The sequence below is a fragment of the Perkinsus marinus genome, assembly GCF_000006405.1.
Source record: "Perkinsus marinus ATCC 50983 genomic scaffold scf_1104296927642, whole genome shotgun sequence".
Lineage (NCBI taxonomy): Eukaryota > Perkinsozoa > Perkinsida > Perkinsidae > Perkinsus > Perkinsus marinus.
This window is the reverse complement of record NW_003217086.1, coordinates 40,399-61,138: the sequence shown is the minus strand read 5'-3', so window position 1 is coordinate 61,138 and position 20,740 is coordinate 40,399. Positions and strand designations below refer to the sequence as shown.

The following is a 20,740-nucleotide window of genomic DNA, read 5'->3' as shown; positions in this document are numbered from 1 at the left end:
CAGAGTATCAGGGGAGCTCAGGGGACAATCAATCAGGTTGTTTGTAATTCGTAACAGAGTTAAAGACAAGCCGTGGATCTCCAGTGCTACCACGTAGGCGAATGGTTGCATATTATTCCACAATAGCTCTTAGGTGTCTTCCGGAAACAAACGGCAGCAGCAATCAAAACTTATATATAACATAGAGCCCCAGTGCAAAGGAAATATAGTAACTCAGCTGTAATGAAGGAACGTTCGCTCAATCGGGATGAGCAGAAGTCGGTACCACTCGCCGACCTGAGCAAGCTGATGACGATACCGCGGTGATTTCGTTGAACTACTTAAGTATTTGCGGCTTAATTCATCAGCCAGTTGGTGTATACGACCTATCCCACTACCAGCCGTGAATCGATCATGCTCAAAGATATCTGAACACATAGCAAGGGACGGCATCATATTAATAGCGCTAATCCCGCCTGTATTACCTGTGACCCGACGGGCCTCTATCTTTCCTGATGAATTGAGAGTCTTCCGACTGTCCAACATCAGGTTCCACAAGATCTCTTTAGCGCAAACGTAACGGCTAGACTCGGTGGGCAAGCCAGTTTCAATTTCACTGCATAGAGAGGCCAGATGACGAGTCCGGGAATTGAACCGGAGACCTTACAATTCTAAATCGTCTTCTGAAGGGCCGCTGTACTCGCCTTCTCCGCAATAACCTTCAAAACCCATGTCGAATACTTCGTCGAATTCGAGTAGCATCTCTTGAGACTGGGGTCGCTGGCGAGGATCGAAAGTCAGCAGGGATCTCAGCACATGCATCACCAACGGTCCTGGATTTTCAGCCTGTTGAGAAGAAAACTACGTCGGAAAACTATACAACTTTCCCACCTGTATTATTGCAAATTTCTCCCGAACCTTCTGTACAGTACAAGATCCCATCAAAGCGGCTCTCCTAAGGTCCTCCGATACCGTTAGACCCTGGAACTGCTTCAAATACCTCGCCCTCGGACCGTGATCAAGCCAGTCGCCTGATGAACATAGGAGCTACCACCCACAGACGCTTTGCAACGACTACTCATAGCGTCTATGCGGCTCTCTAAGGCCTCATCGGTATCATCGTCCCCGTTAAGAAGGCAGTCCATCACCAACTGCTGTGCCAGACAGTCCCTAGTCTGAGAGAGAGGCCAGTAATGATGAGCACAACACCTATGAGATGCATACATATTGATATTCCAAATCCTTGTTATTAGTATCATCGTGTTTGAATAGATGAGACCGGCTGCTACCCGGAGCGAAGATGAGCTCAGCAACCACGCAGCCGGTAGCGAACACCTACCATATAAAAGAACACCGATGATTCCTCGCAATACAATCCTTCCAGTCTTGCATGATATACTAGTCAACCTAGCCACTCGTCACGTAGTACCTCACTCCTCGCAGCGACAGTCAAAAACGATTACCTATCGCCTAGCCAACTGTGGTATTTCTTATTACATCTATCCGACCATCATAGTGATCGTGGTTCAACAGTAGTTCCGGTGCTCGATACGGTGCTGTCACGATGCGCGTGGTCATGACCTCAGCAGTGCTGCCAGACGTCGACGACCTCATCCCCATTCGGTCACCAGGAACGCTACGGTAAGGGGTGGAGAGTCTAGCCAAGGGGTATGGAGAGGCTGAGAATGAGTAAATCGTCCTAACACTGAGATTCTTCTAGCTTTTGCAATTCCCAGTCAATTTCTGTATACACCACGAATGATTCCCAGATAGGACCTCGCGCTAAGCCGAAGTCCCCCAGGACCACCGAACGGCCATCCTCTGTCACGAAAATGTTATCTCTCTTGATATCGCGATGAAGGACCTAGAGGGAAACGGCTACTAGTCCAGAAGCGCTTGTTGCAGTCTATTACATTGTTATTATGCATAAAGGAAAGAGCACAGAGTATCTGCCGAGTGAATGCCATGACTTGAGCCAGTGAGCGCGGCTGATATCTGGTACATCATGGGTACTCCTAAATAGGACCACCCAGAAACCTACGTCGCCAGTGTGCCTCCTTTGTACATAGGCGTGACGATACCAATGCTGGTCATGGCGTAACCGCTGGGTTGAGGGAATCTATCAGGCTGCATGGGAAGGTTCCAACACAGAACATCCACTTACATGTCGCTGATCGGCAGGATATTTTCGTGGTGGAAGTCACGGAGTAACTCTACTTCCCTAATTCTGAAAGCGATGAAATCGATTCCGGCACTGCGTCGATGAACTTGTGATACATTCGAACGATATCCGGCCAGTCCTCGACGTTCAATTTGTCCTCGACTAGAACAGTGTGCCTGAAGATAGTTTCCGACATAAATACCACCAAAAGTTCACAAGTTTACTTCACAGCGACTTCCATGGGTCCAATCCCCGTGACCTCTGCTACAGCATCTTTGGCTGATAGTACAGTGCCATAACTGCCAGTACCGATGACCTTCACGTTCGTATATCGGCTGACCACTGGAATACTGCGTCCAGAAGCTGTAGCAAAGGTGACGTAGTCAATACCTGGTGGTAAGAGCTACAACTACAACATGTGACTTTCAAATACCTCGCTGGGAGGATGCGGCTCTTCTCTTCTTGTGGGTGCACTTCTGACTCGACCGCTTGCTGATGGGTAACCGTACCAATGAGGATGAGAGCTGAAGAGAGAGGGGAGCAAATCGGAGGAGAGTAACCACGGAAATAACAATCAGCGGAAGACTGAAATAGTGAGGATCCTGGTATAATTTTTCCAACCAGTAGATATTGACAAATCAGAGTCAATCGTTGCTGAGCCAGAGAGTCAATGGTATACTGGACGCGTCAAAAAAAGTATATATACACTACTGGACCCGTCAGCCAGTACACCGAGTCTTGGGAAGAATATGAGTAGATGCGACATTCCTATCATCTCGAGGAGCACACAAGATACGCCCATGGTACCTTCTTGTTGGCCGTAATAGGAGGTATAAGAGGAGTCCTACTGGTGAAGTGAGCCTCGTCAATCACTGCCACGGCATCCGTGGTATGATCGATAGTATCCTCAGATGGTGAAGCGTAGGGCGAGGGCTCGAGTCCACCACAGGTAGTCGGGGCACAGGAATCACCTGACACAAAAACTTCTGTATGAGGTCAGTATTCACCGCGGCACTACTTGGAGATGACATCTCTACGACCTTCCTGCCGTCCACCTCACGAACCCGACTGCCAATGTAGGACATTGTCGAGCAAACCCTGCGATGGCATAACAATCCCGTTCAGCGAGTTGGGCTGATGAGAGCGGAGCGAAGCGCGATGTAGAGAAATCTTTACTACTTGATCTTTATAGAGGAATAGCAAGAGTGCAAGAGTCTAGTCTTGCCGTTAGCTATTATCATAATCTTATAGAGGCACTTGTAGCAGAAGTTCTAGAGGAGGGGTCTGTTATTAACGTAGCCATCTTGGCTCAAGTTCTGTTGTGTTGCTCATAACCTCAACAAAATGGTACCCGATGCAGGATCTGCCGACGCTGTATTCGCAAGTGCCGTAATAGCACCTATTGTAGGTGTGGACCTGGGGATGGAGATGCAACGTCTTTATCTAGAGGTTGAAAAGAGGGATGCCTTCAATAAGGAGGTATCAATTATGAGGGCGAAATTGCAGCGTTGGGCTTCTAAAACGGAAATTGTAGATGTTGAGGAGAAAGCTAGGGTAATCTATGGGGCCGTTATTGATGCCGCTCAAGTTGAGGGCATGAGTGGGGAATGGATTAATTCTCTTGCGAAGTATCTAGCGAAGCAAGTGATAGTGTCTATTCGATCGCAAGGTATCGAGTGGCCCATTAATCGCCACGAGGATTTACATAATGCTTTGGAATTATTCTTGGTTGGCAAAACTGGTGAGATGGGAAGTGGTGATGGCTCTGGTGGTGGTGTTAAGGCCGGTGGTTCTAGGAATGATTATAAAGTTAAATGGAATAGTTTGGATCTCGTGTTGGGAGCTCCATGGTCTCGACCAACTCCTGAACTACCCTATGAAATATTGAAGCGGAAAGTCTCAGATGCTGTTGTTATTTATCATTTGCATGGAGATGCTGAGCTTTATTATATTCTTCGTAACTTCTCGGGACCTCTCAAAGATGAGATTAATGTTATGATTAGAGAGAAGTTGCGAGAGGGGGCATCAAGCGCTGAGATTATAACTGAGATCTGGAAGTACCTTGATGAAAGATATTTGGGAACCTTCAATAAAGGTGAGGCCTTATTACGTTGGGAGCGATTAGTGCAGAGAGAAGATGAGCGAGTAGAAGATTACTTTGTTCGTATTGATAAGGAGTCGACGCTTATAAGCTCGGTATTTCCCCTCATGAGATTCTCTTCGGATTCAAGTTGAGGCTCCCTTTTGACGTTTCGATTCGTAGTCAAGTTCTGAAGGAGCCGCTAACTCATGAGGATGTGACATCACTTATTTCCTTCCCTAACAAGGCTAGAGTCTCGACCATACTCTCTGAGATATCTCGGTTGGATCGCCATCGTCGACAGCTATTAAGCGTTTGGTCGGATGCATGGACTAGATCAAGAGAGAAGAGTAAAGGCCCAGAGGTACGAGAACATTATGTTCGAGGCGAATCTGTCTGCGTATATCGTAAGCCCCAACATAAATTGGATTCCCAGTGGATTAGGGGTGTCATTATGGGTCCAATTGGCGGGCAATGTTATGAGGTTCAACTTCCTGACGGTACTCGACAGGTCTTCCACAAGGATCATTTGAAGCCCTATTTCAGCTCGGAAGATGAACATCAGTTTGGTGAGCCAGATGAAGACCATCTGCCTTCATCTATCCCCAGAGGTCATAAAAGGGAGAGACTGTCATCTCCACCTATCGCGGAAGACCTTCCACTTAAGAGGCGAGTGCGAATTGTGTCTTCTGGTCACACTTTCCTAGCCTGGAAAGATGAAGATGGTACGGTGAGAGTTGGTAGTAAGGTCTCATGGACTAATGATGATCTTCTTCTTGTCCATGAATATAAGCTTCTTGATGACCATAGAACTGTTGTACCTATGTATTTCACTTCTGATGGTATTTTGAAGATAGGAGGTCCCCCGCATATTCCTGCGACCATTGCTGTCGATCCAAAAGGAATATCAGTTCTAAAGTTGAAAAGTCCTACGCAGCTTTCTGATGAGTCTTCGAGGAAGGTGTCTGCTCTATAGCCGCCACCTTGGGGGACCGAGATGTAGAGAAATCTTTACTACTTGATCTTTATAGAGGAATAGCAAGAGTGCAAGAGTCTAGTCTTGCCGTTAGCTATTATCATAATCTTATAGAGGCACTTGTAGCAGAAGTTCTAGAGGAGGGGTCTGTTATTAACGTAGCCATCTTGGCTCAAGTTCTGTTGTGTTGCTCATAACCTCAACACGCGATGACTTCACGATTTGGCGTTGTGCGTCATGGTACGCACAAACCGGGGGAGTACTACTGTCTAGCTTTTACAGTGTTGTTCACGCGTCACCAATGAATCTTTTAACGCTTGAATGAATCATTGTGGTGCCTAGCTGAGTCATTCTGAAGACGAATGAGGATTCCACCAGGGGTGGATTCCTCACCATCGTGATAAGTCCCCTATAATTAATCCTTATGGGTGATTGGCCATCATTATTCTGTACTAGGGTATATCTTGGAGTAGTGGCATAGCCGCCCCGCCCGAGGAATTGATCGTACTAAGTCATATCTGGAAGTAATGGCATAGCCGCCCCGCCTGAGGAATTGATTGTACTGAGTTATATCTGGAAGTAATGGCATAGCCGCCCCGCCTGAGGAACTGATTGCCGTAAGGCATATCCTGGTGTGGTGGCATAGCCGCCCCACCCGGGGAAATTGATTGCGCTAAGGCATATCCTGCGGTGGTGGCATAGCCGCCCCACCCAGAGAAATCTCTCGAGTTCAAACAGTGTCCAACACAACCGCTGAACTGCTATACATTGCAGGTGAGTCAATCTCTCATGGAATCCCGAAAGCCACGATTCTCCCTACCACGGAATTTACTTCGAACTCAACGGGCGACTATACGGCCAACCTCTCAGCTACTGGTACCTACAGTAACCGCACCAAAGGAGATGAAGAAGCCCACGTAAATGAGTGGGGGAGGAACTAGATACTAGTGCCAACTTCACTTCAGGCACGGAGTATCCACTCGAATATGCATCAAACCGTGGGTATTTTTCGTCATGTTTCTGATCTTTATGATAACCTTCACTGTTACAGTACTGGCGAGCCTCAACCAGAACACAGTCAGCTTGACTCAGCATCGTAAGGAAAGCGTCTCATCTCAATGGATTGAGCGCATCACCTGATGCCCTTTGCCAGTGCGCGATAAATTCTCGGCTAATGGTATGCTCAGAGAGGTTCATGATCAACCATCATTCTGGAGAGTACTGGCGAGATCAAAAAGCGCTGTGAGCTCGGATCACGGAGTGTCTCAGTATATACGGCAAGGCCTACGGAGGGCTCTGTTCCCCGAGAATGTTGATGCCCAGCTTGCCCGAGATCTGCTGAGCAGTTCGGGTGGGGCGGCTTTAATACCAATCGATGCTGATAATTGGATGTTCGGTTCCCCTAGACTGAGGCAGCAACGTGTTACGGCGTCGCAAGGCTGCGAGGTGTTGCGGCGAACCTTCGCATCATATGTGAAGCACGGCTTCAGGGCGGTTCTATGTTCTCGTTGTGGACGATAACTTGCTTCGGTCCGTTCTCCGGTTCGAACATGCAGAAGGAGCCATACGGCGTGAAGCTCATCGACGATACTGGCCAGTCAATTACCATAGACGATGTGATTAAGCTCGGCCGTGGTAACTTGGCGCATAGAAATGTTCGGGAGCCTAATGAGGCAGGTGAAGAAGTCGTGCAATCCGCGACAACAGAAGTTCCGACTGATGAAGAGATACAGAGGAATGCGATCGACGCCAGGTTATTGTCCAAGACCAACCCTGGGGCTTCCATGGCCTTATAGATACATTTGGTTCGAGTATGATGACGCTACGACTGACAGCAACGGTGTCAGCACTAGTCTTCCTAACCATAAAGGAAAGTAGCAGTTCGAGACCTGTGAATTCTGAATGACGAGAGGTCAGGTTCGCCACGTATCCTCCGGGTGGATACATGGTGCAGCTACCCACCGATCCCGATGATTATGACAGGCGAACAGAACTCCTCCAGATCGCCAACTTCGTCGATTTATCGACTCGAGCGGTGTTCTTAGAGATGGGCGTCTGGAACAATAACCTCGGTCTCTTCGGTGTGGTGAGGCAACCTGCCACATCCATCTGGTCTCTCATTATATACTAGGTGCTCGTTACGATAGAGTTCAGTCCATCTGGGCTGGTCTCACCCGAGGTCCACGTCACTACCCTACAGCCTAGGGTTTTCCTCACCCCTGAGGGCATCGGAAGTATCGGCGAGTGGATGACAACTTTCGGTGAGACCGGTCGCGTCCGTATTGAGAATTATGACCACGGCAGGAGAAGTAATCGTTGTCATGTTCATGCTTTACTACGTTGCAGAGGCAGCCACAGAGCTTGCCAAGGCCCGGTGGAAATACTTCAAGTAAATGTTGAGAAGCTTTCATCCCCTCCCTGGCGCTTTCTCGCTAGAGAGCTATTTAATCGTTCAAAAAGATGCACTGTTGTTCACAGAGACCCGTGGAATATCATAGACTGGATCGTGCTTGTGTTCCTCATCGCCGCCTTTGCAATTCGCCTCAAGATCTATTCAGCGACTCCTGCAACACGCATCACGTACACCACCGGATCCGCAACGACATCGGTAATGCTAGAATCATTACAACTATCACTGCAAAACTACTCCTAGAACCTAGACGTCGGGACGAATAACTTCGCTCCGCCGGCAATACAGTTCGGAGTCCTTGAACTCCAGGACTCCAATGTTTACACTGACCTGCAGCAGATTGCACTTGACAATCAGTTAACGGAGCAGATCTACGCGCTGACCGCACGTAGGTGGCGAGCACCAAGATTCGTAGGAGATCGTTTGCTCCAGTTTCTATATTTCTCAAGTTATTCAAGTTCATCGCCCCTCTACCTCACATCAAACTTCTACTGAAGTCGCTCCGTGGTGGTTGTCGGCAATGGGGAGCATTTATCGTTCTGTTCGTCACGACATTCGTCGCTTTTGTCACGGCGTTCAACGTTGCTTTTGGGGCTTCCATCAATGAGGTACAGGCGCGATGATTTGCCTTGACCGACCACCATCATTCAGTTGTCCACTTTCGGGAAGACATTCCTCTTCTTGTCCCGCGGCTTCCTGAGAGATGCTGATCTGAATCTTATTTATGCTGAGAGACCAGTGGTGAGTGGAATGTCACCTTCCCCGAAGCGATAGTGTCTCGGCAGGTAGGGACCGTCGCAGTGCTTTTCTACGTTGTGGTTGTGTACTTCCTTCTGGCCAACCAAATGTTCGCCATCATCCTAGCTGGACTCAGTGATGAGGTAAGCGGGGGAATCGCCCGTTCTTTGCCGGCTGTAGGTTGCGGTCCGATCAGGTATCGAATGGTAGAGGCATTGAGGAGGGAGAGAACGATGTGTAGGCGATGAGTCGAGCCTCACATCTTCGTCCATCCTACGCTACTTGCTGTCCTTATAAATACCTTCAGGATGTCCTTCGTGGCGCAGCTCAAGAAATGGTTCATGGTTAAGTTGAAAGTGAAGAGGAGACTCGCCCGGTATGCTCCCAGTATTTACGCTAAGATCTTCTACAAAGCCAATAACGGGAAGGATGCGACTAGGGTGGATTACACTACTCTGCGATTCCGTCTATCATTCACTTCATTGCAGAGCGCTGCTCGAAGTGGCACAGGAGAACCTCTTGAAGTGTCTATTGGGATGACTGATGGCATGCAAGACCCCACCGAGTTCGACATGGACCAAGCCGTTGCTGATCTAAAACGTGCCAGCGTGTCAACCGATCGGAGAAGTCTGGTGAGTTACCGCGGCTATCCGCCTAGCGGTAACCATGGAAGTTGTTCGTTGATACCAAGGTCTCCCATTCAGGCATTGATGATCTCACGAAGATTGATGAAGTCCTCTGAGGAGATAATGCCCTCTATCGAGCACATGGCCGGAAAAGCCTTGTTCAAGATACAGACAATGGGCATCGACGTAACTATACCTGGTCTTTCTCCAAGATGAATTGGTATCAGGTGTCAACTGAGATGCATGAGTGTCTCCAAATGGTTGATGATCTTCAAAGAGCAGCAAATGATGTTTATGAGTGGGTCGTGTGGAGAACAGAAATCTTCTTATTCTCCCATGTCATTTAGGCGGGTTGAGAAACTCCACGAGCAACAAGTTGAGGCGATTGGTGAGGAATAGCACCAACTCATGTACATGTCGCTTTTTTTCATATATTACCCAACACTATCTTGCGCTGCTTAGTAATTCCTATCAATGATATCACCCTAAGGTGCACTTTCCTGTATGATACTCGTACAACCAAACGCAACATCCGCATATGATCTGCATATCCATCTATACTTGCCTATGGAATATCGAGTACTTACTGTATATATAACGATCACCACACTGAGAATATCGAATACTTTTCACAGGATTGAATTCAAAAAGAAAGAAGTATAGTGAGAAAACAGGATAACGACAGACACATGGCGTCAGTAGACGCTGATAAGTTCGGATTCTCCGCACCCAGTGGAGGCACGGTGGTTGAAGAGTTCGACGGAGGTATGGGACTAGAAGTGTTAGAATCTTTCTCGAGCACGAATACAGATAGCAACGGCATGGATAGAGTGTTAGCGGCCTTGTCGTACTGCATCGTTAACAGACTCACCGGTAGCCCAGGGGCCACGGTGCGTAGGTCATCATAGACGCTCTTGAGACAGACCGCTTCGGCGAAGTCCACAGCGATTGCTGACCTGTTCGCATCGAAAGTGTAGGGCATGTCAGCACACTGAGAATCTATTCGTGGGATGAGCGGAGAGTCCGTATTGATCTTAATGACAGTATCGAGAGTGGTGGCAACGTTATCGATATTCACCGAAACATGAACTTCGTCTGAATCGGGTAGAACGTATAGGCCATGGGGAACCCGATTGACAACAGAACCGTCGGGAGCCGATGTGGGCAACGTCAAATCGCTTGTAGTGAAGGGAGGTGGGAGGACAGCTCCGGGCGTCCCTGTACAGACCTGCAGCTCATCGCCGCATACATTCATGCTGCAACCGACACAGTCTGCAGAGAATTGCTCCGTGCAGGGCTGCTGGCACGTCGTTGCACCGCACGAATAGAGTTCGAAGTAGCAACTTGCACACAGCTCGCTGATGTTGGTGCTTGCCGCTACGCATTCGAGAGCAGCATCGTTGAAGCCACCCGTTGTAGTTACACATGTATTGAGGTTGTTGAAGAGGGTCGGCCCTCGTCCGACATTAGCGCCATCAGGCGTAGAGCACGAGTCGGTATCCTGACCGACCGTACATATGATGGAGACGAACACGGGGGCTAATCGGATGATCCGCATGGTTAACACGTGTGAAATAACTGATGATCCAAGTATAGCCAACTATCATGTGCACTAGTTCAGCGGCGGCCATCGATTGGACATGATGATGAAGGGCCTATACCTTTTGTGGGACCGTAAGATATTCGGGTGTAATACGAGGCTTTCACTTAAAGTATTCCTAACCCTGAGATCCCCAGAGCTTATTGCCAGGATATTCCGATGTTGACACTTACTCAGTGACAGGATATTCCGAGCTTCTACGTGGATGTTCGAATTACTCTACTGGAATAGGCGTCGCCACTACCTCATTCAAAGGTCCTATCATGGGACTACCATCATGGTAGTTCCATAGTGACATAAAACCGTTCCGGCGCGCGCTCCCGTGTCTGATGCTGATCACTGAAATCTCGTTGAAAGGTTCCGACTATTCCAATCAATTTGATATTGAGTGTATGACCGAAATTTATATTGTTCGTAGATCGCAACTTCACAAGGCTCATTGCATAAGGTTCGTTATCTTCCCATTGTGTTCGAACCCTTTCATCCGCTCGGGTTCTCGTTGCTAGTCAGTAGTTGGGGAATGCGGAGGAACTCATAAGAGAATGCCTCTCGAAAAATTCCTCGAGTTCTTCTCTGCAATTGCAGTAATACCGGAGATTCCTCTATTCCCACGGAGCCGTAGGTGAAGTGATGATTATAATCTTTGCAAGCGCGAGACACAGCCTGAGCTGCACAAAAATACGTTGAGTAGCTAGCACTGCTAACTCATCAGGTCAATGATCAGGGAAGTTCGATTATAGTAGTCTGACCCTTGGCCCAGAGGGCTTGACTGGCACTGAAATATGAATGACCCAAACTTCGCAGAAGTTGTCGAATTCTCGAAGAATTCGCGAACCTGCTTTTGTCATAGGCTCACAGCAGTTAAACTGCGGACGAACTGTTTGTGCGATAGAGTAAAGTTATTTGACTGAACAATACAAGTTATATACATGGATTGAGATGTAAATCGACTATACGTAAATTAGACATTATTTCTTATGGACTCCAGCATCTGGAATGTGATTTTGACAAGGTTCTACTCAATCTTACTGTGAATTGATCTCTGCTGCTGAAATCTCCCCTACATAATATACAACGCATGGTTTCGCGGCGAAACCATGCATTGTATATTATCGGCGAAACTTTCGCCCTTCTCTGATAAATCAACGGTTGGAGAAACTCAAGGTGCAACGAGTAACGACATGAAGGGTACTTGGAAATGGTCATATATAGCTTCTCGGCCGGACGGAGGCCTTCAATAGGTGTGGCCGGAGGCTAACTGCGTCAGTCGCCGCGTCCAAGGCACGGTGGCCAGGAATCTCCCTGAATGATCTCGTGCTGGAGGTGTATCTAACGAAACAGCAGAGATTTTTGATGGCCATCTTCGATTGACATCGCGAGCTCCCACCGGTAGGCTTTCGATATATGGCGCTCCTCGAGAATAGCAGGGGAGCTAGACATCGAATGTAAGCGCCTGAACGCTTGCTCACCCGAATCGAAGCCGTAGAGTGCCCTGACGAATACAAAGGAATCGACAGGCTCAAGAACAGCGACTCCAAAAGTTGATCACGAGATGAAGTGCGAGTAGGTAAGCATGATGGCACAGGAGGGCACTTGTTCTGGGAAGATGCCCGAGGCATCTTCTAGCGTATTAGTCTCGTCAGCGACCAGACAAGACTTAGAAAAGAGCCAGAAATACGCATAGATGATCCGCACACTCTAATATGAGATTCTCATAATGAGAACAAAAATGCGAGAGATCTCAATGATTGCTGATACAGGAATGTAGATAAAGTTGGCAAGATGGGCCGCACGGACAGTATCCGTATGCCCCATCTTCCCTCTTGCTTGTTGCACACCAAAGTGTACCGATAAACCTGACGTCCGCTGACTTCGTCCTTGAACAGGATGACTAATTTCTTGAACCTGCTGATAGTAGCACTCAGTACTGCTTCCCTGTTCTCTTGGTTCACAGTACCACCGAGCAAAGCCTGGAAATGCGACAAGGGTAGAGCTCAGACAGAGCGGCAGACACTCCTTATACCCAAGTTATGGCATTGACGACGATCTTCCTGTTATCCCCCAAATTGGCGGTTTGTAAGTGCATGCTACTCACACGATTCAAAGGAGCGTGTCTCTCTGACGATACGGATGAGGACGGACGCCTAAAGCACGCGAAAAGCAAGCTGTCGTATTGAGATGCGAGATTACTGAAGACCATGAGACAGCCTGCTCCCAGGTCCCTCTGATAGAGCCAGCGTTCTTGAACTCCCACTTGGTGATAGTCGTGAAATGGACTCGACAGCCTGAGGATTCTATCGAAACCCGACGATAAGTCCATCAGATGTACTCAATCCATGAGAGATTGGTAGTCAACCGGTTCTCAATAGAGGGGCATAGCTATACTCACAGCTGAACTCGGCCTGGCTTGTATCGGAGAACGTTTCCATTGCTCAGCTTCTCGCTGTTTCCGCTCCACGAAGTCCTCTAGTATAGACTTTGATTCAGGATCCCCAAATCTATTGATATCAGGGTCCAGCTCGACTAGCACTCCTCCTCTCGTCCGATACGCCACATAATCATCAGCCGTTTCCTCTTCAGCCGACTCGTTTTCCTCCGTCGTGGCATCGAGCAAGCTAGTAGCAGCATCAGGATCAAACCGTTCCACTTCAATCTCGCTCCTATTTGCTTCGTCTGGGCGTCTCCTCAGCTCCTCAACAACTACTGCACGAAGCCTTCGGCTCTCCTCCATCCGCAACTTCACCTCCGTCCTCTCCTGCCACATCTGCGCTGCGATAAAGTCTCGTATTTCGGACAACCCGCATGGCTCACGAATGACTTCTGTACGAAGTTCACAGGGGCTGACAGGAAGGAGTGTCCTAGGCAACCTTCAAGACTACGAGCAGCTCACTTGAAGTCAGTCGAAGTTACCTCAGCTGATGCGTCACGAGTTGACAACTCCAGTAGCTCTACTCCAGGGAGAGCAAAGGGATCGCTCCTTGGATCGAATGACTCTGAAAGGACCTGGCCCGCGCTCGGAACACCAGAACTCACCCCTGAGATGCCAGCCAGTAATCGATTGAGTCACGACCTCTTCTCCGTGTTTCTCGTCGACTGCTTGCTTCCTCTCTCGAGCTGCCCGCTCCTCCTGCACATGGGGCTTGTCGTACTGACGAGGTCCATTCGGCTTCGATTCCCCAATATTGCTGACCTCTTCTGAATGCCCACTCCTGTGGTCTGCGGCACCCCAACAATCGACATGCGTCCCAACGGCCGAGTTGGTATTCCCATCATGTCCCCGCGAAAGGACGATGACCCCATCCTCCTGAGAGCTCTGCTCCTTGTTGGCCGAACTTGCCGCACCATCATCACAATTTTCTTTCTCTTGCATGTCCGTGGCGACTTCGTTGTGAGCCTCACAATAGCTGTACGCTGAGCGATGCTCACTTCCCATCTCTCTAACCGTATCGCCGTGACCCGTATCGACAGCATCATACTGCTCAACCGATCCTTGACTCTGTTCTTCGTCTTCTCCCTCCGATCGCGCGTAATGGGTCTGCTCGCTACGCTCATGGTCTTCGATTGGTAAGTACGTCTGTTGATAGCCGATCCTATCATACAACTCATCAGAGACCGTCCTATTGTAGTATCCCAAGGAGGATGCTATTCCTTCGGCCTCACTCTCCCTGTTGAGCCCATTGATGGACCCACCCTGCTCACTATCCAATTTCTTCCCCTTGCAAGCATCGTATGTGTCCCGGACGCTGCGAAGGTCCGGATTTGCTCTTCGCTTGAAGGTAGAATGATCTTCTTCTCGGCGCAATAACGTAGGACTAATGATATTTTCGAAGCCGTTGGGGTTTATTTCAGCTCGGTTGCGGCATCCCGACGGCCGGCCCAATTCTGCGGCCGTTCATCTCCATATCCGACATCGTGGGGATAGGGCTCGTACTTCACCTCATACTCGGACTGCTTTCCTCTACCACTCTCATCCAGGGTTCCACTATTTTCCCTGCCTTGACCTTCGACCGGAGGCCCATCCTTGTCGTCGTCGTCCCTATATACGCAATTCACCTCATAGCTCTCACTATACTCTCCTCCCTCGGTTATCCGCTCATCAGAGTACATGGGGCCTGTGGTGGATTGTTCCCCATCTTTAGCGTGATACTCAATGCTCGACTCGTCACTATCACCGGCGCCATTCTCTAGTAGAGAACGGTGGCAGAGAGCCTCTACCACCGTTTTACCAGGGGAGAATGATCTCCGACCACTGCTAGAGGAGTTCAGGTAATCACCACGGTCATCTTGTGCACCGTCAAGATAGCTCATAGGTGTCTCTTGCAACTGTTCCGGCGACCTCTCCTCGGACACACGGTGGGGATATTGCTCAGCTGTAGTAGTCACAGTAGAGCTTTGATTGTCGCATTCATGTTCAAAGTTATACCGGCTCTCCCTCAAACTTCGCCGCCGGGATACTCCATCAGCTGTGGGTGATAACTGCCCAGGTGGGCCCTGACAGTCCTGATCATCGTCTCCTTCAGTATACTGAGCACTCCGTCCACAGCGATGAGACTGCAGATCACCAGACACTGAGGCATCAGCATGCCTCCCGAGGCAGAAGACCATCGGTACCTCTCGCCTCCTTGGACTGATTCGACGATTGTGAGTGCAATATCATGTCGACGGGTAATTGATCTGTTATGAGAGCCTTGCTAGGTGCAGACACAGTGTAGGTGATAGTTCTAGAGCAACGAGTGGCATACTGGTAACAAAGATGCTCCTCACGGTGGGGTGGCGGCAATCTGAGCACTTGACACGGCAGACTCCTCAGCGCTGATTCCTAAGAACGGGTTCGATGAGGACTTTGAGAGATAAACGTGTCTTTAAAAGACGTAAATTACCGAGAGATAGTGTATCTGATACCGCTCCCCGCTCTGACCGCGCCCATCCATTGCTCAATCTGATAGAGACGAGATTGAAATGCTCTATGAACCATCGCTCCGAGCAGTCAGGTCAACTGTCACCTAGGCTCCTACCTGCTCGCTCTGGCCGAATCATCCCTCTTTGTTGAGGACTGGCACGATACGGAGGTTTCTGAAAGATCAAGGGAGTTCCTTCATTAGGAGGAACTTCCGCCTTTACCCGGCTCATGTTCGCTGTGATCTTTGCTCGTTAGTTCCTCCAGCGCCCGCCTCTGCTGCCTGATCTGTTTCAACCGTTCCGAGAGAGATATTCTCCGATCGGTATTAGTAGATGACATGCTATTGTGAACCTTCAAGACCCTGTAGCAACACAGGCTCTGTGTTGCTACAAATGAGAGCTCGGAAGAAGCGCCATTCCACTTCCCCCAACAGCTCCCTTCGTTTCGAGGATCATTTGGAGATGACCCCCTAGGGCCTGGGCCGCCTAGGTCTCCGTCGGGTCAAACCGGACGTATATCAATCGGTCCTCGTCACTACTAATCAACGGAACAAGATATCTCGTTAGAGTAACGGATAATCGCCATGGCACAGCAACAATGGACACTCAACGGTACTGTGTTACAAGGCTAATGTCTACTATCTGGGTCTAGGAAGAACCACATCCCAGGGTCTCATCCCTTTGTAGCCTGCCGGCCAGTATGTCTCGCCCTTCAACTGGGAGGGTATGCACTGTGGGCCGCGACGACGACTCGCTCGGCGTCGCAGTGTTATCGTTGAACGATGCAGACTGTTCCTACATCACCCGAACCATAATATGCCGCAGCTTGATGACCGATGGCTCAATGAACCCAGTCTGTCTGTGAATGTCTAGATGGGGAGGTTACCGGTTGCTGAATGTCCTCCCCATGCCTTGCAATCTCACTTGTGGCACAACTCTTGTGCAGTATCAGTTACTGCAATGTCGTTGGAGAAGGCAAGTTCGGTAGAAAGAGTACTTGGTTGGTAGGAATTGGTCTTGTGTTCGTTGAATTCGAACTTGGGTCTCCGAACTCGTAAATTGAATTTAGTAAATTCCTCTGCAAGCTTGAACATTTATTCGCGGGCGGTCTTTCATTTCGAGTTTCAACTTGCATTCCGCGACAAACTCCTTCCATCCTACGTAAATCAAATTTTATCTTCCTAATTTGTCGCTGCGCTGCGTTTGGGATTGAGAAAGTGTAGTAGTCGGTCTCAATCTCTCACAGTCATTTTCTCGTGGTCGATCCGCGTCACCATTTTTGATACCATCTCAGGATTTTCCAACGATTTCACAGCACTGTCCTCTCCCAACAAGATTGCTATGGGGCAGCTATGCCACCGCCCCGAGATATACGCTAGTACAATCAATTAAATCCTCCGCGCGGGGCGGTTATGCCATTACTCCAAGAAGTGCTTTAGTACAATCAATCTTTCTAGGCGGGGCGTTTATGCCATCACTCCGAAATGTGCCTTAGAACAGTCAATTTCTCCAGGCGGGGCCGTTATGCCATCGTTCCAAGATATACCTTTGTATGATCAACTTTTCCAGGCGGGGCGGTTATGCCATCGTTCCAAGATATACCTTTGTATGATCAATTTTTCCAGGCGGGGCGGTTATGCCATCACTCCAAGATGTAACACACACACATCACTCCAACAACCCTAGCAACAACAATACGAGCGACGAGGAGTGATATGATGAGAGCTATGATAGAGGATGTCATCTTGAAGATGATGGAGAACGATATGGTAGGAGCTAATCGCTGATCAATACGATGCTCGAATTTGGGTACAACTTTTCATTCCAACTACATGATGTGATCAGCCGAGTGTTTCCCGAATTCCGACCAGTTTTGCGTCTTATTGCGCTCACCGCTGATCCGCCGGAGCTCGCTGAGCAGGTAGTTCCCCATCCAACATTTCTAATTTAACCGTCCACTCTTACGTAATCCGACATTCTCCAATATGATTTGATGTTGCTTTCAGCTACTACAATGATTCCTTCCCAGTTTAATAGTCGTATCCAACTCGTTTGCAGATTCTCTGGCCTAAAAACTATGTCAGATCGGTCGACAGTCGGAAAACCCACTGGAGATCACAGTCTAGCCACTAGACTGTGATCTCCAGTGGGTGGCTAGACTCTAGCGTCGCTGGTCACGATCTAACGGTGCTGATCAGCATACGGTGCTATCAGCACCGTATGCTGATCAGCAACGTGCTGGGGCATAGCGCGCTGCGTGGTCGCGTGAGACACGCGCATAACACGAGCTGCGTGAGTGTAGGACACACACACATGCTACCGCGAGGTCACGGGTTCTAGCACGCCCTCACGTGGGGGTTCGTTCTGCACAACGCTAGTTGTAGGAACTATTCTCTGCTGTTACGGGCCTATAATCTAGGACTCCTAGATGTTAGGCCTCCTAGACTAGGAGCTCCTTTAGGTGTACCTTGAGAGTAGGTACCTTACCTTGAGCTCCTTCCTTAAGAAAGCCTTCCTGAGTTATAGGGCCTATCCTGTGAAATCCCATCGAATACGGGGTTGCGGGAGGTAGCACCGTGATTGGTCGGCCCGTCGGTATTTTCAACCGTAATGACCCAAACTTTTTGGGCCACACACGGTCCGACCACATCAGGTGCTACCAATGCCTTCAATTGATCTCGTGACCCCCACGTAGCTGCGCGAAGGGCCCACCTAAGATGGAAGCCGGACATACCTGTCCGGTTCTCCAAATGTTGGTGGGATCAGTATGAAGGCATCGCCATATTCAAGGGAATAAAAAAAATTATTCTGGCCCGTCGAGGGACCCCTCGACTCTCGTGGTTGAGCTCGGCCTCACAGCCGTACTCAATCCACGTTGTAGACCTGTATGGTCCAACTCAAGGTTTGTTTCACCTTCGGTTTCCGCCTTGCAACACTCAAAAACCGTTTACGGGCGCGCGCACTTCACTTGTGTCATATGTCTTTCAAGGGTGCACCCCTCCTTGCGCGACATTTCACTCACACTACAGGACTGTTGTCCTTCCGCTCACCAGAAATTATGCTCTTAGATGACGACCACTGAGTAACCTTAAGATTGCAAGATTTAGCGACGCTATCCGATTTGCAGCTCGTCTCTGTTGAGTTGAGATTCCCACAGGGAGTGTGCGACCTGAGCAACATGCATTGGAAAGACGTTCATAATGATGCTACAGTTATCTCGAATCTGTTCTTAATGAGTTCCGGGTCGGCATTTTTCGAGAAGTACGCCCCCCTCTTCCAGACAAACGCCAACGGCGAGGTAGAACTTCGGGAAGCCTTACCCGTTGGGACTCTAGTCGTTGTGGACATTAGAATAACTCTCTCCGATATAGATTCATAACCTTTGCGGTGTTGTGTGATTGCTGTTCTGGTTTCAGGAGCCCGAATATGAGCTCCTTTCGAAGGAAGGTGTCTCTGTGGCTAAGGGACCCGATGGACTTGACTTTCTCAAGGTACGCGAATGTCCGATCACTTCGGATCAGATGATGTGAATGTCATCGGCGCTCTTGAGTGAGTCTGGGTCACATTATTCAACTTTTCAGGTCGATCCTGAGGCTATCGCTAACCTCACGCAGACCTGCATCAAGGATATTGAGCACTATTTCAGGAGTGCTCACCTCGCACAGGTCCAGAAGATCCTCGAGGACCCGGAGGCTTCTGCCAATGATCGTTTCGTTGCCCTCGAGTTGTTGAAGAATGCCTGCATCTCTGCTGGTCTCGTTCTACCCTCATGCCAGGATACTGGTACCGCCTGTGTCTACGGTTATAGAGGCGAGCGCGTTCTTACTGGCGGTATTGATGAGGAGGCTATTACCAAGGGTGTTTATGATGCTTACACCCAAGATAATCTCCGTTACTCCCAGGTCGCTCCCTTGAGCATGTTCGAGGAGAAGAACACTGGCTGCAACTTGCCCGCTCAGATCGAACTCTACGCCGGTCATCCTGGTGATGAGCTCGCTTACAAGTTCCATGTCATTGCCAAGGGTGGTGGATCTGCCAATAAATTCCAACTCTTCCAGAAGACCAAGGCCTTCCTTAAGGAGAAGGAGTTTGAGAGCTTCCTTATGAAGGAGATTGCTCACTTCGGCACTTCTGCTTGCCCTCCCTATCACATCGCCGTTGTTATCGGCGGTCAGTCTGCCGACCAGACTATGAAGACTGTCAAGTTGGCATCCACTAAGTATTACGATGGTCTCCCCACCATTGGTGATTCTACCGGTCGTGCCTTCCGGGATCTTTACTGGGAGGAGAGACTTCTCAAGAACTGCCAGGAACTCGGTATCGGTGCTCAGTTCGGCGGCAAGTACTTCGCGCACGATGTACGCGTTGTCCGTCTCCCTCGTCACGGTGCCTCTTGCCCTGTCGGCCTGGGTGTTAGTTGCTCTGCTGATCGTCAGTGCCTCGCTAAGATAACCCCCGAGGGTGTCTTCATCGAGAAGCTCGAGAAGAATCCCGCCAAGTACATGCCAGATTTTGTTGGTGATAATGATGAGGCTGTTAAGATCGATTTGAACTTGCCCCAGAAGGAGGCTCTCGCCACCTTGAGCAAGTATCCTGTTAAGACCCGTGTTGCCCTCACCGGTACCATCATCGTTGCTCGTGATATCGCCCACGCTAGAATGATGGACATGCTTCAGAGCGGCAAGGGTCTTCCCGACTACATCAAGAAGTACCCTGTGTACTACGCTGGCCCTGCCAAGAAGCCTGATGGAAAGCCTTCCGGTTCCTTCGGACCCACCACCTCTAACCGTATGGACCCTTACGTTGAGCCCTTCCAGGCCAACGGCGGCTCCATGATCATGATCGGTAAGGGTAACCGTAGCGATATGGTGACTGATGCCTGCAAGAAGCACGGTGGTTTCTATCTCGGCTCCATCGGTGGTGTCGCTGCTATTCTCGCTGACAAGAGCATCAAGAAGGTCGAGTGCCTCGATATGGAGGAGCTCGGCATGGAGGCCGTGTGGAAGATCGATGTCGTCGACTTCCCCGCTTTCATTATTGTTGATGATAAGGGTAACGACTTCTTCAAGATGGGCAATGCTAGCGAACAGAAGATGACTTTCTCTCAGTAGGTCGTTCATATGCAAGTAATTGTATCAGTCTGTTGTGACCGTATAGCATTTATACTCGCAATATCATAGCGAAGATTGATGTGTTATCTTTATAGTTACATTCATTCGCAGCCGTCGGTAAGACGCTTTCTGTTCATAATGTTGATACGGCAGAGTATCT

At 49.2% G+C, this 20,740-nt stretch overlaps 7 protein-coding genes across 7 annotated transcripts; 4 read left to right on the top strand and 3 right to left on the bottom strand.

Moving 5' to 3' along the window:
* Positions 1-12: 12 nt before the first annotated feature.
* On the bottom strand, positions 13-3,239 carry Pmar_PMAR004299 (hypothetical protein). Its single transcript, XM_002788793.1, has 17 exons — positions 3,159-3,239; positions 2,948-3,111; positions 2,574-2,664; positions 2,365-2,530; positions 2,257-2,316; positions 2,144-2,206; positions 2,021-2,098; positions 1,893-1,974; positions 1,756-1,843; positions 1,477-1,658; positions 1,204-1,314; positions 1,058-1,154; positions 871-1,010; positions 647-825; positions 465-595; positions 321-407; positions 13-276 (listed from the first exon to the last, which is right to left on the bottom strand). Exons 1-17 carry the CDS (start codon positions 3,223-3,225, stop codon positions 239-241), a joined length of 1,824 nt encoding a protein of 607 aa, XP_002788839.1. The 5' UTR covers positions 3,226-3,239; the 3' UTR covers positions 13-238.
* A 245-nt stretch (positions 3,240-3,484) lies between these two features.
* Positions 3,485-4,375, top strand: Pmar_PMAR004298 (hypothetical protein; the record flags this gene model as incomplete). Its single annotated transcript, XM_002788792.1, has 1 exon — positions 3,485-4,375. The coding sequence occupies one exon, from the start codon at positions 3,485-3,487 to the stop codon at positions 4,373-4,375; it is 891 nt and encodes a 296-aa protein (XP_002788838.1).
* Positions 4,376-6,746: 2,371 nt separating this feature from the next.
* Positions 6,747-8,585, top strand: Pmar_PMAR004297 (conserved hypothetical protein; the record flags this gene model as incomplete). Its single annotated transcript, XM_002788791.1, has 10 exons — positions 6,747-6,949; positions 6,993-7,070; positions 7,114-7,282; positions 7,328-7,457; positions 7,501-7,585; positions 7,755-7,804; positions 8,039-8,214; positions 8,258-8,347; positions 8,392-8,487; positions 8,541-8,585. The coding sequence occupies 10 exons, from the start codon at positions 6,747-6,749 to the stop codon at positions 8,583-8,585; spliced, it is 1,122 nt and encodes a 373-aa protein (XP_002788837.1).
* A 67-nt stretch (positions 8,586-8,652) lies between these two features.
* Pmar_PMAR004296 (hypothetical protein) lies at positions 8,653-9,369 on the top strand (the record flags this gene model as incomplete). The annotated part of the gene is made up of 5 exons (XM_002788790.1): positions 8,653-8,784; positions 8,833-8,976; positions 9,049-9,156; positions 9,198-9,268; positions 9,318-9,369. 5 exons carry the CDS (start codon positions 8,653-8,655, stop codon positions 9,367-9,369), a joined length of 507 nt encoding a protein of 168 aa, XP_002788836.1.
* A 244-nt stretch (positions 9,370-9,613) lies between these two features.
* On the bottom strand, positions 9,614-10,528 carry Pmar_PMAR004295 (hypothetical protein; the record flags this gene model as incomplete). Its single annotated transcript, XM_002788789.1, has 1 exon — positions 9,614-10,528. One exon carries the CDS (start codon positions 10,526-10,528, stop codon positions 9,614-9,616), a length of 915 nt encoding a protein of 304 aa, XP_002788835.1.
* Positions 10,529-12,932: 2,404 nt separating this feature from the next.
* Positions 12,933-13,334, bottom strand: Pmar_PMAR004294 (hypothetical protein; the record flags this gene model as incomplete). The annotated part of the gene is made up of 1 exon (XM_002788788.1): positions 12,933-13,334. One exon carries the CDS (start codon positions 13,332-13,334, stop codon positions 12,933-12,935), a length of 402 nt encoding a protein of 133 aa, XP_002788834.1.
* A 5,367-nt stretch (positions 13,335-18,701) lies between these two features.
* Positions 18,702-20,683, top strand: Pmar_PMAR004293 (Fumarate hydratase class I, aerobic, putative; the record flags this gene model as incomplete). The annotated part of the gene is made up of 3 exons (XM_002788787.1): positions 18,702-18,767; positions 18,886-18,960; positions 19,051-20,683. The coding sequence occupies 3 exons, from the start codon at positions 18,702-18,704 to the stop codon at positions 20,578-20,580; spliced, it is 1,671 nt and encodes a 556-aa protein (XP_002788833.1). The 3' UTR covers positions 20,581-20,683.
* Positions 20,684-20,740: the final 57 nt, after the last annotated feature.